Raw genomic sequence first — 18,926 nt, forward strand, 5'->3', positions numbered from 1 at the left:
GTCAGCCAAGACAGTACCTCAAATACCTGAAGAGGTTGTTTACAGCTCAAACTTTCCATGCACAACCCTTTTTTCTGTTGTTACTGTTAATTTAAACTCCTCTGTGCTCATCTGCAGTGTTGCAACAGCATCCGCCTCCCCAGGTAAACTGAGGCTCAGAGGGATTCATGTTTTCAATACAAATGATAAAAGACAAAAATAAAAAGCAAACATGCCAGTATTTATAGCTCCCCATTCTCTGGCTATGGAAGCAGTAAACGACTGCATATTTGAGATGCAATTCCAGAACAGCTTTGGATGTGACTCAAGAAATCCCCCACTCAAAAATAACACAAGTGGATGGTGACAGTAGTGGATATATCTGTAAACTGGTGTGTCAACCAAGGACAGGCAGAGACACTGCCAGGTCATTTTTGGAACTGGTCCTTGGGAGGTTCACGGTAGTCCAAGCGAGCTCATGGGGCGCTAGCCTGGCCCATCCCCAGAGCCTGCCTTCCCATAGCACTGCCAGGTGCACAGTGCAGAAATTCAGCAGAAAAAAAGGTGAAAATCCAGTCCAGGAGACAGAGGCTTGGTCCTCCCACTGGGGCTGTCTCAAACCAAATTGTTAGGAGTTGTCCAACCATTCCTCCTCACCTGAAGAAGAGCAGATTTATTTAATTCATAACAAAAACTCATGGATATGTTGACCACTAAACACCTTCTTAGCAGTTCTCATCTTCTGTAGGCTGATTCAACTTTTTTCTACACCACACTGTAAGGGATGCTAAAGAGCTTCTCCTGAACCTCCATGCTCCCAGGTCATAGAACTGGCCTCTTGCCACCACAACTACTTGTGCTATGACATGGAGAGGTACCAACGTGCTAACAAAGTCCACGATGGAGCAGGGCATGCACACTCTTCCCCTGAGAGCCTGAGGCACTGCAATTAGCAGCAGCCAGCCAGGGCTTGGCACAGTTTAGCGGCCACCACAAATTTACAATCTGCGGGAAGGTCTCTTGGTTTGAAGCACTGAAAATGTGAAATCACTGAGGGACGTCAGTGCCCTGCCACCACCCTGCATACGAGGTTTGACACAAAGCCAGGAGGAACGTCTCATTCACCAGGCTTTCCCCTGTCAATCCCTGCATCAGCTTCAGCTCTCCTCCTCCCATTCTCCATCACCAAAAACCCCACAGATTCCCGGTGCCCATCAGCACAGGTATCATCTCACCCGCAGGCAGCTTCCAAGCTAGTCCATGTGACATTTGGCTCTGGCCAGATTTAAAGCCATCTCTGCCATGCACTATTTGATTGCACCGAGATATTTTGTAACAAGATAATGAGCTTTAAATCAATGCAGGCATTCTAACCCCCAGTGCATCGACAGCCTGCCATCCGTGGCTATCCCATTTCAGCCATTTCCAAAATTGTTTGTGAGTATCCGAAGAGGATAACAAGTCCCTTAAACAATCCCCTGTTATTTTAAGAAACAGGCCACATCAGCCCAAACTGCAAACCAGCAGCCAGGCTGTTCAGGTGACCAAGTGGAACAATAGAGGGAGAAACTTTAAGTGATTTTTCCCCCTCCCTTTATTTTCCTCTTTAAAAAGTTGCAATAGTCCTGTCCTGCAGGAGAGAAAACAAGCCCACACTGATCTATTTGAATAGCTGTGCCTTAGTGGGCTGCACACACACCCCTTTGCCCTGGGGTATCACTCGTTGCAATGCTGAACCAGGAACCAGCAGCTCCTGGAGAGGAGGAGAAAGATTTACAGGACAGCGTGCTATGCTGTGGGAACAACGGCTGAAGGATTTACAGCATCAGTGGAGGGCTGAGATGTTGCAGGGGCATAAAACATGGAAGAATGAGACAGCAGACAGAGCCCTGCAACCCTCAGCACTGCCATTCATTACACAGGGTCCTGACAAGGGGGGTGGGATGGTTCTTGCTGGTGTTTTCCAGCAGAAAACCTTCAGGCTGCTTTGAAATACCCTCTCCCCTTGCCGAGGGCTGTCCACGGGGGCAGGCACGTCTGAAGGAACAAGCTGTGGCCTCCAGGTGTCAGCATGAGAAAGTGCTTGGGTTTCCCTAGGCGCCACTAATCCAGGGACTCCTCTGGCATGCAGAGATATTTTTAAACGTCTTGCAGCTCTGGCTGAACCTCTTGGGTTTCATAAGGACTTTCCTTGTTTCCACCGCCGTCAGTGACAGTGCATGAGTTAAGCCCCAGCGCTTCTGAATTTATTCCCATTTATTAGCAAGAGAGGGGGCACTGCAAACCTCCACCCTTATCTTTGAGCATGTCACACTCCGGATTTCTAGGTCCAGCTCCATCACTGAGCCTGGGACTTTCTGGGAGTCACTAAAGCCCCTGAATCCCAGGAAAGCCACCTGCGACATGGGCCTGTTGCATCAGCTTCAGGATAGAAATGAAAACTGGATTTACTTGGGAGGCTGCAGGAAAACTGGACTATATGAGGTGGTGCAAAGGACATGGAAAATACCACCTGCTCCCCCCCAGCTTCTGGTCACTTCCACCTGTGCAGCTGGGACAGGCTGTGGGAACTGCCCTGTGCATGTCCAGGGAGCTTTTCCCCAGGCAAAGCAGCAGCAGAGCACAGAAGCATTCAGAGTTTTTGCCACGTATAATGATTGGGTTTCCCCTAATTACACCAGTAAACCAGCACAGAACGGTCCATTTTGTCTTCATTCCCTTACCAAGCTTTTTTCCCCAATTTCTTTCTTGAAAGATTAACATAATAAATAGAAAAAACGAAATTATAAAAAAAAAAAAAAAAAAAAAAAGAGGACATGGCTTTGGGAACTTTAAGCCCTTCCTCTCCAGTGAGGGTTTGACTTCCAGCATGAGTGAGGAGCAAGCAGAGCAGCCGGCCGGAGGTGCCTGCACGGACGTTTCCACCCTCTGTGCAGAGGAGCTGTGCCAGAGGTGGGAGACAGACAGGGGTTGCTTTGCCACTGCAAGCACACAAATTGCAGCCACACGATTCACACTTTGTCTCCTATGTGCTTTCATAGGTGAGCTGAGCCTGACTTTAGCCCGGTCTTTACCTTCTACAGACTTTTGGTGGACCTCTGGGGAGGTGACCACCCACCAGTGGCACAGGATGCACCAACAGACACCACAGTGGGAAATAGTGCAGGAGGTGCCAGCAAGCCCAACAAGCCCCCTGTCCCACTCACCTCTCTTTAGCAAGCTGGCCCGGTATCGGCCCTCGAGGGTGCAGTTCCAGCGCTCGAAGCGGAACTGGTACTGGCACTCGAGCGCGCTCATGCTGATGGCCTCCATCAGGGTCTCAGCCACACCGGGGTCCCGCCGGCACATCCTGCGCTGCTTCTTCTCCAGCTTCAGACGGTCACAGACTTTGTAGTGGGCTTTGACGGCGGCTTCCTCCATTTCTGAAGTCAGAGGGAGGATGGTCAGGGGTTCGTTCCCCGTCAGCCTGCGGAGGGACAGAGGGGGCACGGTGGTGAGGAGACAAATACAGCCTGCAGCAGAAATGGGAACAGACTCTGCCCATCTGAGCACCCATCTGGCTTCGCCAGCACCAGAGCGAGAAGTGTTTTTTGCAGCGAGGCTCTCCGCAGTGTGTGCACAGGGCGGGAGCAGGAGAAGGGTAAGAAGCAATATTTGGATTTATTTTCTCCACCAGCTCTCACAGAGCTTGCTTGGATGTAAGAGCTTGGCAATTGCCACCTCCCTGCCAAACTCAAAACTGCCACAGGACAGTTCATTTAAAACTGAAATAGGGAAAAAATGACAGAAGGTACATAAGCACAGAAACTCAGGAAACCAGCAAGACAAGAACACTGCAGCCACTCTCCTGCGCCCTCCACAAATCATTTTAGGGCATCAGGCAGAGCCAGAACCGGCTTGGGAATGGGGAGAGGGTGACTTGTCCCACCAGACCCCAAGGGACACACCAAGAAAGCACGTACAGCCACTCTGCCCTCAGCAGAAGAGATCTGAACGTAAAACCCAGCAAGCCACAGCCCGAGGCTCGCGAGCAGGATATGCTTTCAGAGGCAATGCTGCCAAAAGCTTTTTAATGAGGAATGACTAAAAAACGACCTGAAGAAATACGTGTCCCGCTGCCTTCTCCCCTCCCCTGCCTCCTCCGAGCACAAGGTCCTTGACTCCAATGTGCAACAAAAGCAGCCAGCGGACTGTTCCCGGTGTCAAGTGACGAGCTGCTGGAAAAGGACCAGGCTGGCATCGGCCCCGGGGAGCAGAGAGGCTGCAGGAACATCTGCTGGGCTCATGAGCGGTTTGTTGGCCGGGCTGCCTGCACCCCACTCTCCTGGCTCTGCCCTCTTCCGGCCAGGTGCCAGTCCACGCAGTCAATGGGAATCACTATGTAGGGTTTCGAAGGTCCCGAAGACACGTTTCCCCAGCCAAAAAGGAAGAATTGCTGAAAGCCGGAATTGAGAACGCTCTGGAACATCGCAGCCCTGCACAGGCGGACATGCGCCGGGGTTGCACAGCCTCCACACCACTGCATGGTCACCTAGATACTGGGGCGGTGGGCACAGGAGTGGAGCACAAGCTCACCCACTTCACTGAACACAGAGCAAGCCTAGAAACCCTTAAAAAAAAAAATTAAAAAATCCCAGGAACAGCACTTTGTTGTCCTTTTTTTAAATAAGGATTTCACTGCAATCAATGGGACGCATCCTGCCAGGAGCGTGGTCCCTCTGGGCACGCAGCTAGGGTGCTTGAATTCCCAAGCCCCCGTGTACAACACGTACATAATCCTGACATGAGCCACGGCCAAGCAACATCCAGGACAGACTACAATTGTTACTAATCATTTAATGAGGTGATTTAACATCTGAGGTCAAAAGAAAGGAGCCAAAAATCAAATACCAAAAAAAAAAAAAAAGTAAAATTTGTGGGTTTTGTTGTTTGTGTTTTTGTTTTTCATAAAGACGTGGTCAGGGAAAAGTTCTCCTTTCAGTTACTTTTAAAAGTACACGGATTTCAAGGAAAAACAAAAAAAGCTGCAATGGTAAAAAATGAAGAGTCAAAATGATTTGCGGGAAACATGGAAAACTAGCGTGACCGAGGTAAATTTCCCAGAATAGTTTTATTTCAAAAAAAAAAAAAAATCTGCTCCTAAAACAGATAAATACATCCAAGCAGTAAACTCCACCTGAAACATGGGCAAATATTAACCCTCGGGCTCGACTGCTGCCCAGGGAGACGGGATGTCACCCGGTCCCCATGGCTTGTTTATGAGAAAGGTGGCTTGGTCCAAGCTTCGTAGTAGGGAAGACCTGTAACAAAATCTCGAGGACATTCATTCCTGGCCCTCGTCAATACTTTTTCTCAGAGGGTTCATTCCTGCAGGCACCATAGCTGGTGCAAGGGATACCCTCGGCTGGCAAAGGAGAGGGAGGAAGCGTAGGAGCATTTCCCACAGCTCCCCCTCGTCCAGTTTACCTTTCCAGCTGAGCTGGTACCAGTCAGCTGCGTGCTCTGGAAAACAGAAGCTCTGAATATCACGTAGCAGGTCAGCTACTGCAGGGAGCAGCAGTACAGGAATTGATCGCATGGCCACAATTTCTGCAGAGCAATTAGCACTTTGGAGCCCCTTCCTCACCCTCCCCCTTGGACACTTGGCTTCCAGATATTTCAGTGTGTGGTTTCTCATAGAGCAGCTTGGAAAAACCTGCTGAGAGCACAGCTCAACTGCACGCAGCTCTAAGGGGATCCCAGTAAGAGTCTCCTAAATAAAAACAAAATAAAGAGCCTGGGACAAGGAGAAGGTAGAAAAACAGGTTCATGTAGGTGCTGCACAGAACCAGAGGACAGGCTTCCAGCACCTGCTTATGATGAGCAGATGGAAAGCCCTGGGAAACAATAGGCTTTAAATTAGGCTTTAAATTTAAATTTAATGCCTGGGAGGCATTAAATAGACTAATTATCAATGTCCATTTTCAAAGGCTCAGGCAGAAGTTAACCAGCTCTGATAGCTGGGACACACAGTTATCAACGTGTGTTAGACAATGCCACAGCAAGGTGCACATACTGGGCCAGCACACGCGGGCAGAGGAAGGGAGAGCCGGTGCCCCCACCTGAAATGCTGCCTCAGAGCTGCCACTGCATGGAACCTTTGTAATCCCATAAAGCCCTTTTATGCAACCTAGGCTGAGTGAGGTCCCGTAAGGCAACGGTGTCAGAGTCGGATGCTTTCTCAGCTCCTCACAAAGACTGAGCTGTTTCTTCCATAAAAATCTTTCACAATAGGAGAAAAGGGAGGCTGGCTATTTTTAATGTATATTTTTATGTTCACCCAATCCACAATTATGATTAAAGTGCCAGCCAGCACTCCGTGCTATTGTATTATTTCAGATTGGTGGTGCTGAACTTCAGACAAAGATGATCATCCTCTAGAAAACTAGACAGAGACCAAATGGCTTGTTTCACTCAACCCAGGAAGCTCTAACTGTGACATTTAACTGAGGGCAATCTGAGGGCTACAAAGCCAAGGGAATCAACCTGTGCTTCGGATCTTGTCTGGATCTTTCTGTCTGCACCTCACCTGACTTCTGCTCTGAGCAGCATGCTTGCACGATCCAGCCCTCAGGGAGGACCTGGTTGCTCAGTGCCATATCACCTAGCTCAGAGGAAGTTTGCAACATCACATGCATTGCTCGCCTTCCAAATCTCCTTCCAGTTCAATCCCTCACTGGTTTGAGGCCAGGTGGTTTATTATCACTGGCCTTGAGCAGCAAGAACTGTTGGGTTTGCACAAGCACTGCTGGTGGCATTCAACTGCCTTGGTTGTGCACTGCAAAATCCCATGTTGTACATCCCACACCAAGAGGTGCCCATAACAACATGGTCTCATTGTCCTTCCAGAGAGGTGGTTTCAGGTGGATCCCATTTTCAGCTCATTTTGGAAGTCCAGGGTTTTTATTACCTTATCAGTTCATTCTTTCCTGAGTATCCCTGTATTTAACTGGGGATTTTCATCAAATGGGAATTTGATGGGGACAAGACAGAAGGATGACACAGATCTGTGAGTGCATTCTCATTTTTGAGATGCTCAAGAGTTTCCTCTGCAAGTGCCACCTGAGACACGAGTCAAGGTGAGCTGCTTTCCTGTGAGGAAACACCTCTGCTATATGCATCCCCAAAGGCCAGCCTGCTGAAGCACTATGTTCCTATCCCAGAGCTTCCTCCTCTGCAGGGAGATTTATCTTTGGTACATCTGTACAAGGCCCCAGATGATTGTATTTTCACTTTTTACTTGAATGCTTTTCCTGTGGTATTGCCACTTTTCCAATCCTTATTCTTCTCTTGCCACCACTTCTTTCTTTTCTTCTAATAATAATAAAAAAAAAGGTTTTGAGAAGTTGACAAGCAGTACACACTAACCCTTGTCACTGTGATACCTACACTAATGACTCCATAACTCAAGAACCAGAGTTATGCTGGACCACCAGACATACATATTGTTTCTTGCATCCAACAACCTACAGCAGCTCTCCCTCTCCCCCACTGCGATGTCACAAAGAGGCTTTCCTACATTGATCTACCATGCTCCCTCCCCATCCAAAAAAAAGGTAATTGCTATTTGAAGTATAAAAGGTCAAAAGTCCAAGAAAACTAGAAATAGATATTTGGTATAAGAGTAGATTCTTCAATAGCCAACCATCTCATTCTGGACTCTTTTTTTTTTTAAAAAAAAAAAAAAAAGCATTCACAGATACAGATGCCAGCATTGTGCCCACACGGTAACTCAACATCCTTTGGACAAAGCTATCAGGAGAGAACCCACCAAAAACTCAGCTCTGTTCTTGCGAGAGCTTGCAAAGTGCAGGTGGGCCTCAAAGCATTTAAAGTCAGTTTTCCTGCTTTTTCCCCTGTGATACTAAAACATTACTTCCCTAGTTTTCTTTCAGTACCTCAAAGTCAGAGCTAAGCATTTTTGCTCCAACACACAGTGCTCACCCCCAGCATTCAGATATTGGCATCTACTGCCACCTCACTAAGATCACAAAATGCAGTGTCACGTAATGGTTTCAAAATCCACTGCAATCCTCCAAACTACAAAACCAAACATTTCCTACCTTGGCTAATGAACACATATGCATAAATAAATAAATAAATAAATAAATAAATAAATAAATAAATAAATAAATAAATAAATAAATATCCCATGTCCAATGGAATCCCCTTTAAAAAATAATAATAATGCAAGATATTCTCTAAGCCTCAGCAAGGATTTTTGAGCTTCTAAAATATCCTACAATCTCAGCATAAATTAAGTTCCTCTGTGAAGATAACTCTGGGGCATTTGGTTTCTTCTTCTTGCCGTCACCCATAGAGCACTGACCTTTGTGTATGTCATTTAAGGTCAATCCTAACCACCTTGTTGTTTTGTGCACACCCGTTTTTGCTCTCTATGACATTCTCCACAAACAATAGTGCCTTGATGTTGGAAACTTTAAACAAAAGAAACAAACATTTGGAAACCCAAGTTACACATGCTGTGATTCTCAAGACACCTATGTCCCAACTGCTATTTTGATCCTTATCTCCTCCTCAGTACCATGGTGCACAACCCCAGAGCTTTTTTCTAGATGGAAACCCCTCAGACATGGGCCTCCTCTTTAGCCAAGAGCACACACAACTCAGTTGCAGCTTCTGGTTGCAAAGAAGCAAGCAGCAGCCCCCACCAGATAGACCACTACAACGTGACGCACTTCCAGCAGCACATGGCAAGAGCAGATGGAAAGCAGCCATACCCTACGCTCATGATCCTTGCAAGTAAAGGATGGGAAATGTCTTCAATATCCTGGTTCTGCTTCTGAATGTGGAAATCAGGAGGATAAAGAGGAGACAAACTACAGCCTGAGGGAATTTCTAAACCAATAGACCTCACTTACTGAAGAAAGCATCGGTCTCCATCAGACTCAGGAAGTATGCTCAGATTTTCTTTTTAAGGAGATGAAAGGTATAGATTCTTGTAAGCTTTGGTCATTTAACCTGTCTTGAATCACTCCTCTTCCTGGATAGACCTACAGAGCAGTTCCCTCCAGGCTCTCATCATCCTGGCTAAGGTGACAGAGGAGCGGGCCTGGAAGGAGCTGCCACACAGCCCTGCCAGGCTCTTGTGCATATCAAGAGACTTTTCTAGCATCCAGGGAAGGTAGAGAGAATGCCTGCATCTGGAAGTAAGATATTTTTTTTGCTGCAAGTCTCTAGCTTTTCCTGTCCCACGCAGCTCCCCTGAATGCTTCTCACACTCACACAGGCAAGGTTGGAGCAATGCTTCTAGCGTTCACCACTCTTTGATCCCAAATTACTAAGAGCTTTTCAGACCCAGGTGTTACCACAGAAGTCATTTACATCCAAGTTTTCCACTTTAGCCTTAGCTGAAGTTCACCCAGGAGTCAGAGGACTTCTCCCAGGCTGCTGAATGCAGTGGTCCAAGCAAGAGAAATCCATCCCCCAGGCCAGCCGTCCTACCCAAGAAGAGACCTGGCCCCACCAGTCTGACAGAGAGGTTAACACAGCAGATAAGAAGGGATTTTTCTGTGAATGGGGCAAGACAGGGAGGATTGCCTCTCAGATACAAAATGCTTGCTGCATGTATAAATAAGCTTCCATATAACCTCATGCCAAAGCATGCCCTTAACTTCTGCACAAATTACCAAAAATAATAAAAAAAAAATGGCACACAGCATGAAGGTTTAGCTACTGAAGGCAAAATAGTTCACAGACAGAGCAGGGAATATGTGACTCTGTTCAGATATGGAGACGTTCTTGGGAAGGCACATTCCTGTGTACAACCTATGGGACCAAGGTGCCATGAGCAACAGCTATTTTTGCCCTGTGGCAACCAGAAACACCACAAGCAAATACTTTGGCTGCAGCATTTCCCACCCATGCAGGGCAGGAGAGCTGTGCAGGTTATGAATGACAGCACTCCCTGAAGGAAGTGTGCCTTCCCTTCTCCCTCCCCTTCCCCAGTGAGGAGGACATGAGCAATCAGAGAAACCTGACAGCAGAGGAAGGAACCAAGCTCTGGTCTTTCAGCCCATGGGTTGTGTCCAAACCACAAGGCTAAGCTACTGCTCCCCCTTCCGCCCTCTCCTTACAACAAACCGTATTCAGCAAGTTTCCAGTCCACGAGAGCAAGGGGCATCTTATTTTAGGCAAGTGGCAGAGCTGAGATTCACCAGCATGGAAATGGCACGGGGTGAGGGCAGATATAGGACCATCTCTGTTAGCCTTTGCAATATCCCCTTGTAATTTGTATGGCTCATGCCAGAAGGAGCTGAACAGCTCCCAAATGACCTTCAGAAGTGTCACTAAACTAAACACCTTCAGGTGGTGTTTTTGCAACCCGGTGGCCATCAGCTGGGAGCTCCCAGCTCCCTCAAGCCCAAGAGCTGCCTGTGCCTGCAAGTGGGCAGAGCTGGAGGAGGGAGGCGGGGGGAGAAGAGGAGGGGAAAGTTGTTTCCTCTCCCCTTCATCCTCTCAAGAATGAAGCAACAATCAGCCAGATTTATGGGGGATTTTTAACCCAACTTAAAACCAGCCGGTGAACTGCGGTGCCAGTGGAATGCATGGGCTAGGCGGCAGCAGGGGCTTTCGCTCCCGATTTAAGACAGCTTTAAGCTTCACCCTCCTCAGCCGGTGCCAGGAATCAGCCCCCTGCCAGTGCCCCCTCCCCAGCTGGACAGCTCCTGGCCCCCCCGTCTGCCTGCTGTTCTGGCCACTGCTTGCTTTTTTATTTTTTGGTTTAAAAAAAAAAAAAAAAAAAAAAAAGTTAGTTGGCACGTGTCCTACTAGACCGTAGGCAACCCTTAGCTGGGAGTTTTGGTGCCGGGAAAGAGGGGAGCAATGCGATGGGAGAAGATGAAGGAATGAGCCTGGAAAAGAGAATAAAAGGTTTGTTTTAACCCTTTTAGTGCTACGTGGGGTGGAAGGAGGAAAGAGGTTTTTAGAATATTTTCTGTGATAGGATGAAATGGTGCAAGATGATCGTACACAGGTTTATGCCCCGTAGTAACGCCAAACTTCCCCTCCTTGCAGGAAAATAACCACCTTGTGGTGGCTTTTTTTTGGCTTGTTTTTTGTTTGTTTGTTGGAAGGAAGGGGCATTTTTTTTTGTTGTTTACACTGGCAGACATCCCCCCCATCCCAGGACCTCAGATCCCTGCTGCAGTTAAAAAAAACACACAGCAACTCTGCTCCCTCCCTGACAGGGGGATTACAACAGCTCACTTTAATCCAGAAATGGGCCTAACAGCTCTCCACAACATAAAAACAAGGAACATTTCTAGATCACCTTTACAGTAATTTACATAACCATCCCTCCCTTTGTTTTTGAATCATTTCTGGTGATGCTGAGGACCAGAAGACCACATACGTAACAGATCACCCAAGGGAACACAGCAGTTGCACAATTTTCTTGCAACAAAGGGTTAAGCCACATCAAATTGTTATGTCTGCTCCTACCATGAAGACCAAATTCCCAAAAGGCAGAAAGTCATCTGTGATATAAACCTACAGCAACAGCTTTGCTTTCCTGTTCTAAGCAAAGGAAATCCAAGTTCATGGTCTTTCTTGGTACATGCCCTTGTCTGGGAAGAGTTGCCCTTAAGCAAAGGATATTTAGAATTTGAAACATAAACAGTGAAGACTAAAAATAAACCCTGTAGATGTCTGCTAACTGTGCTTTTTGTACTGGAGTTCCATTAAGTTCACAAAGAAGGCAATGGAAAGCATCCCACATGGGGTAAGGGCACTCCTTCACAAGGTGCCCAAAGCAATTTCTGTCCACGCTTCTGGCTCTCTACCACTCAAGCTTTTGCATGAAGCCCACCAAAGCCCTGCAGACCTGCCCAGGGCTGGACAGTTTTGCTCAGGGTAATTCAGGGATCAGACCTGCTCACTCTGGTGAGGTGTAACATTAAAAAAAATAATAATATTAGGTGCAGGACAGCACTGACTGCCTGAAGCAGGCAGGATAAGCCATGAGACACATCATTATTCCCATTTCTCCTTGGAGTCCCTAGATGTCTATGTATGGGTGAAGACACCTTCAGTTTGGCCCTGTATGGCAGAATTATGTCTCCTTGAAAGCTCCTTGGGGACCTTTGAAAGATGGCCTGGCCGTTGTCCTGGGCACCCTGCTCTCGGTGGCCCTGTTGAAGCAGGGGTTGGACCTGATAGACCCAGAGGTCCTGCCAACCTCACCTGGCCTGTGATTACATTACATTCGCAGCATTTGAGCCAGGAACCTGCTCGAGATGTGCTGCAGGGCCTTGCCTTGGGTGCAGCATTTAACCCACCTGCACTCAGGATGGAAGCACGAACCATCCCAGTGACCTCAAGCACACACCACCAACACCGTGCAGATGGATTCACACGATCATAGCACCCCTCTCTTTTCTCGGAGTGGTTCCTGCTGCTGTGCTCGCTTTGTCCACCCCAGCTCTGCAGCTCCAGCACCCCACCATGTCCCCAGCAAGCCTCCCACCCACGGCAGCCCCCAGCACACCGGGACGTGGGCATGCCTCGCACGGCTCCAGCGCCAGCACGGCCAGCCATGTGTCAGTGTCAGTCTCTCCCACCCGCCCCTGCCAGGGAACGCATCTGACTTTGTAATGAATTGCCCATTTGTCTCCCTAACACCTCGGCCAGCCCTTTGTTAAGCCTTATCTCCCAAATGTAACAGCTCCACAGCATGCATCATGCCACAGGACTCGGCTTCTTCCTTCCCCCCCCCTCCCTGGTCCGTCTGTCATATAAATCGTGCTGTCCGTCCCAAACACTGCCCGGTCTGTTCTCGGCAGATGCCACAGTTATGGAGCTGCCCTTGCCCAGACCACAGAGATTGGCAGCAAGGGAAGAAACTCCTCGTAGCCAGCCCAGCAGCTTCCCTCACTGCCTGCAGATAGCCCTATGTGCACGCACCCACTCCAACAACACAGAAGCGACAGCAAAAATAAAGTTTACAGGCAACACAAACCCCAAAAACTGGGGGGATAAAAGGCTGAAATTAACCCTTTGGTGAATGCAAAGTGAATGCAGGACTCCCCAGGACAGAAAAACAACCGGAGAAGTTTACTCCTCCCTCCCCACCCCCAGCTATAACTCTCAGGACCTGAAGGTCCCAGCCACAGAGACTGGCTCAACATTTTCCTAATCATCTCATGGACTAATGACAATTTCTAGCAACAAGTGTGTAGGTTCAGGCTGGAGGGCGGGTTTTCACCTCCCCCTCCCCTCAAAACATTTCGCCCAGCCCCTATTTGATATCACACGGAGGTCAGCTCGTGGAGTATTTAGATGGTTGGGCGGTTTGACACATCATCTGATCTATTTTAGGAGCAGTTTACGGCTCTGCAATTCCTCCCCTGCACAGCAGCGATAGCTTTTCCACTCTAATGTCACATTATCCTCGTGGAAGGTTTAAAAACTAAACAGGTGAAAAAACAAACTTTCTGGGCACTGGAGAGAGCAGAATGCATGTGACATGTTATGCTGCTGGGATGGTATAGGTTTATACTCATTTTCAGCCCCAACAGAGACTGTGGGAATCAACTGTGAGCAGAGGCTGGTTCCTTACAAAACTAGGCAGGAACACATTGAAAGATTCTCATATTAAGGCCATTCTGTGACAAAAGGTGTCTATGAATATCTTTCTGAAGAAGCTTTGAAATCCTGGGGTTTTACAAGCTCCAATGAAGCTCTAAGGGTCAGGTCTCCAGCCAAACTAGCTCTGGCAAAGGTTTCAGACTAACCAGATAAAGATAAGTCAACAGTGCAGGAGACAGCATTCTTGTGAGATGTCCCAAGCTGCAGAACAGGTTGCCTTGAAGCCAACCAACACCTTAATCCTTGTTGTCTTCCACTCCAGATGTGAGGGCCTTCCCGCACTGCCATCCATTGAACAACACTGATCTCCCTCTCTTGATTTCCCCTGCACCCCAAAACGCCTCTCATCCAATCCAGAATTTATCCCAATGAGACGAAGGAGGAAAGAACCAACAATGTGAACATGAGCTATCATCTTCCCAACAACCATCCCCCACCACTAAGAAAGACCTAGGCACAACACAACTGTAGGAACATTGCAACCTTTCCTCAAATCCATGCACAGTTTTTTGGAAGAGATGCAGACACTGCAACAGTAGCCAATCACAAATGATGAATAAATTAATATAGATAGCCAAGATTTCTTTAACAGACCTGTGCTGCTGGCAGGATACTCACCTTGTGAACTACTGAACTACTGAATATCAACATGAACCTCAGTCAGACCTACCTTGGCCAACAATTCCAGTAATTAACCTCAGGATGCTTGGTGACTGCAGTGAGCACATTTTTATTACACTATGTATAATTTATACAAACAGAAGTCAAATTAACCCAAGTACAAAAACCCAGGGAGGCCCAAAGTTTTATTCTATGATTGCTGCTTAGCAGAAGGGACAATATTGTCCACCAGAGCAATGTGTTTGCACTCCAGAATTAAAAAGAAATCCTTTATCCATTGTATTAAAAAAGTACGTGGGGCACACTCCTTGAACCAGCATTAAGGAAAGTATTTCCTTCCTGTATTGATCATCCATCCATCCACGTTGCATTGAAAAGGCAGGGAGAAGGACAACAAGCCAAGTGTTATACATAGCAAACTCTGATTAGATTATGAAACTTTAAGAAGATCTTAACAAGTGGACAGTGTGCATTTTACATAATTAGCTTGTTAATTATAAATGCCTTACATAGTGCCAATGGCAGATTTTCACCACCTAAAATAGCCCAAAGCTGTTGGATTCAGGAACTGCTGCCATCCCAATTTAGATCAACCCAAATACAGAAACCACGAGGTGGTTTCGTTACACCAAGATTAAGAATTGAATCGGCTCTTGTGTTCCTGGATGTTGGAAGGGGTAAAAGATTACAGAGGGCAAAGACACATTATGTCACACTGCGCCTCGCCACCCAATCCTCACCAAACACGAAAGCTGTTCTTCACAGCATTTTGACAGATTTCAAGCAAATTTAGGGGGAGGAATAGAGCCTCACTTTAAGACTGGACATAAAGTCACAGCACTGTGGGATGCCACAGCCGCATTCATATTCATTTAGCTCGTGTTGCAGAGAACTGTTCCCCAGCTCTGTGAGATGCATGTTTCATGAAGCTGGGACTGTTCCATCTCACTCCCAAGAAGCAGCTCAGAGCAGGCCTTGAGGTATAATCACTGCCTGCAAAAGATGACTTCAGGAACAGCAAACCAGGAGAGGAAGTAACTTGATTTGCAAGTTGAGCATGCTTGACACAGAAGTCACAGAAAATGCAGAGCTACAGTACCCCACTACTTCCCATTGCCTGCAGATATCTGAAGGTAGAAACATTTTCAATACTGAAGTAAAAAGTGCAAGACAAGCAGCTAGAAAGCATCTCAAGGAGAAGAAGAAACACAACATTTCTCCTGGGAAGGGGATCCACACACTTGGAGTTATCCCAGCATGCAAACCTGATGCAGCACACAGCCCCAAAGTGCTTGGGGTAGAAAGGAAATACAGCCCATTTCCCTTTGTCTTAATAGTTATACTCCTTAAATCCCCCAAAGTTCTTTGGATCCACTCTCTTCTACAAGCCTACAGAGCAGGATTTGAACCTTTTCCCATAGAAAGTTTATCAAGATCCATCTGAACAAATGGCATGAGATTTCAGCTGACTGTGAGAAACTGTAGTAAGGTCAGCAGCTCTGAGAGATGCTCCATGAATCTACACATCAGGGAAATATCCAACAGGGAAGAACAAAATCCAAACAGTGCACTTCCTGCAGTCACCTTTACTAAAATGACCTAGGTTGATACTCCATCTTACAGAATAAATTGTTTAAGTTCTGAAATCACATGAACCATCTCCCAGCCCAGAACTGGATGATTGGTTTTGCCCACATTCACAAAGACATTTAGCTAACATCTCATTTAAAGTAACTATGATTTATAATCCTAAACTTCTCTTGAATTCAGTATGCTTTTGAGTCCATCTGTGAAACAGAGATCGAGATTTGAAAGTCTTGCATTTAAATTATTCCTTGTGAACTGTTTTGAGAACTAGAAGTAGAAATGAAGAAAATTTCACGTGGTCACTTGTAATTCATCTATTCAAGGGTCAGGAAACATCAGCATAGCTATGCTCACACCTTAGGAAATCGGTTTTTATCTCAAAAGGCCATGTGAAAACATCCTACAAAAGAGCACTGTGTTAGATAGATATTCTCTTCCAGATCCCCATCTTGTCTTCATTCCCTCCAGAAAGTAGGCAGGGAAGCACCAGCTGTGATGAGTAACATGCTGGAAAGTTAAAACCCATTCAAGCAAGGAACTATACAAGGCAAATTTAGTCAGTTTCTATAGCCTTTCACAAGTCATTAGCACACCTTATTTTCCTGAGTACTGAGGTTTTGGGTTACTCTAACGACAGCAACTAATCATGGAATAAGCTATAATAAAAATTTTAAGCAATCAGCAATAATGAAATAAAACCTGACTTTAAGAATCTGACAGGATGCTTATGTGATTTCTCAATAACATTGTCTGAGCTCTGCCTCAACATCTTTAAAACACCCACAATGAACCAAATGCATTTTTCACAGAATCACAGAATTGTCTAGGTTGGAAGAGACCTCAAGATCATCGAGTCCAACCTCTGACCTAACACTAACAAGTCCTCCACTAAACCATATCGCTAAGTTCAACATCTAAACATCTTTTAAAGACCTCCAGGGATGGTGACTCCACCACTTCCCTGGGCAGCCCATTCCAATGCCTCACAACCCTCTCAGTAAAGAAGTTCTTCCTAATATCCAACCTAAAACACCCCTGGTGCAACTTTAGCCCATTCCCCCTTGTTCTGGCACCAGGCACGTGGGAGAACAGACCAACTCACACCTCTCTACACCCTCCTTTAATGTACTAATAAAGAGCGATAAGGTCGCCCTGAACCTCCTTTTCTCCAGGCCGAACAAGTTTAAGCCCTTATATCTTATTGTGATTGTAGCAATGAACCCTGAGAACCCCCTCCCTGGACTATTCCATCAACAAATATTCATTAGAGCCACTCTCAACCAGAGCAACTCCAGCCTGAAATGGAGATCCCATCTGTCTTCAAAATGCACGTGGGCTCACTTTACAATTCCCACATGCCACCTCACTCAGTCTGGAGACTGAAGCGTTGTCCCCAGGATGCTACAGTGCTACAGGACATTTCTACACAGAACCTATCAGAATTAGAGCCAATGAGCTGAAAAAAAAAAAAAAAAAAAAAAAAAAAAAGTCGGGCTGGTAGAATCTAACTTAATTTCCAAGTGTTGTAAAGGCACACAGCTATACAGTCAAAACTCAAAAACTGAAGAGTGCTCCTGAAGCATGAGCAAATTCTGATGTTTGTTCATGAAAAGAAACAATTTCCCTATGAAGAAGTCTCCCCACCAAGCTTTCTTAAAGCACAGGGAAAGCAGGATGTGAGCTGTCCACTCAATACTAGGTAATATGTACAAGATGAAAGTCAGGACAAAAGAAGTCCAAAGCCAGCTGAACCACCAGCAATGCTTTGCACTCCAGTTTAGCGTGAGTTATGTTTGCCCTCAAAACCTGTGGCAAAGCACACTTGAAAGGAGGGCTATGAATGAAAACTGATACTTAGGAGACTCAAGGATATTTCATCTTGTAAAGGTGCAAGCACCAAGACATGTCTTTGGTCTTCCCAATAAACATGAAGGTCTCCTAGCAAATTTAAGAAAATCATTGGGAAACAGCACTGCTATTTAATCCCAGACTGAAACCCCATAGCACTGTGATGAAACGTGGCTACATCCTTCGAGATTGTACGTCCTGCCCTGGTAGACAGTATCAGATTCCCCTTCCCTTTTCTTCATTTGCACTTGAGACTTTCCAGTTGGCCCATTATCAGGAAAACCATCCCACTCCCAGCCTTCATCCCTCATCCCCGCAAAAGCACGCGTCTTGTGCCAAGCCTTCCCCTGCCCTCCCTGAGATTATGGCAGCATCCAGCATTCCCACGCCTGCTCCCCAACCCCAAGGGACACAAACCCACAAGTCTCACACCTCACTTCCTTGCAGCCCCACGAGGGTGGGTTGCACTTGCAGATCTGCAGGCCGAACCACAGGAACAAGAGTGGCAGGATCCCGCTTGCTTTGCCAGCTCTCTCTCCACCACGAGCCCCTGAGTGACGTTTGTTTTCTGAGTGGCGGAGAAAGGAATCCCTCTAGTTTACCCCTCTCCAGCCCCCAAAATAGCAGTGGTTGAAAGTGCCCCAACAGCAGATTACTTATGCAGCTGGAGCAACAAGAAATACTGAAACTAAAATCAGGGACAGACATTTTATTTTACAGCAAAGGAATCATCAGAAGACAGTCACTTTTTTTTTTTTTTTTTGCACTACAGGCTACCAACAGGTTTCAAAGCAGAAGGGAGAAGGCGTAACCCATCCTAGCACAAAATGATCACTACCACATCAAAACCACTATTTTTGTAAGCTTATACCAATTCCTTTCATCCATCCTCTGAGAGTTTAAGTAGACATCAGTTTTGTATGCTCATGATTTCCAACCCAGCTATTCACCAAAGGACATCCACATGGATATTCTTGACATTTCAGTAACAAACTCTGATCTAATCTGGAGCTAGCAAGAAGCAAAGACAAGTTTATCAATGCAAACAGCAGCTTTAGGGGGGAAAGTTAGGCCCAAATAACGCAGAGATGAGAGGAAACCTTTCGACCTGAGCTCTGCAACTTAATTTCTTTGTGAATCAAAAGCATTCTTCACATTGGAATTTTCCTCCAAGTTAAAAGAGGGTTTGCAACTAATTAAAAAAGCCCTCCAAGTTTCCAAAGTATTTCAAGCGATAAAACCAA

At 46.5% G+C, this 18,926-nt stretch overlaps 1 protein-coding gene across 1 annotated transcript in view; it reads right to left on the reverse strand.

Moving 5' to 3' along the window:
- The window catches only part of WNT9A (Wnt family member 9A), a 55,415-nt gene that overhangs the window by 18,729 nt on the left and 17,760 nt on the right, over positions 1-18,926 (reverse strand). The window contains exon 2 of the mRNA XM_068673208.1: positions 3,186-3,445. Coding sequence (XP_068529309.1) covers positions 3,186-3,445 — 260 coding nt within the window. The remainder of the gene's footprint in view (positions 1-3,185; positions 3,446-18,926) is intronic.

This window comes from Anas acuta, chromosome 2 (assembly GCF_963932015.1).
Source record: "Anas acuta chromosome 2, bAnaAcu1.1, whole genome shotgun sequence".
In the NCBI taxonomy this organism is placed as follows: Eukaryota; Metazoa; Chordata; class Aves; order Anseriformes; family Anatidae; genus Anas; species Anas acuta.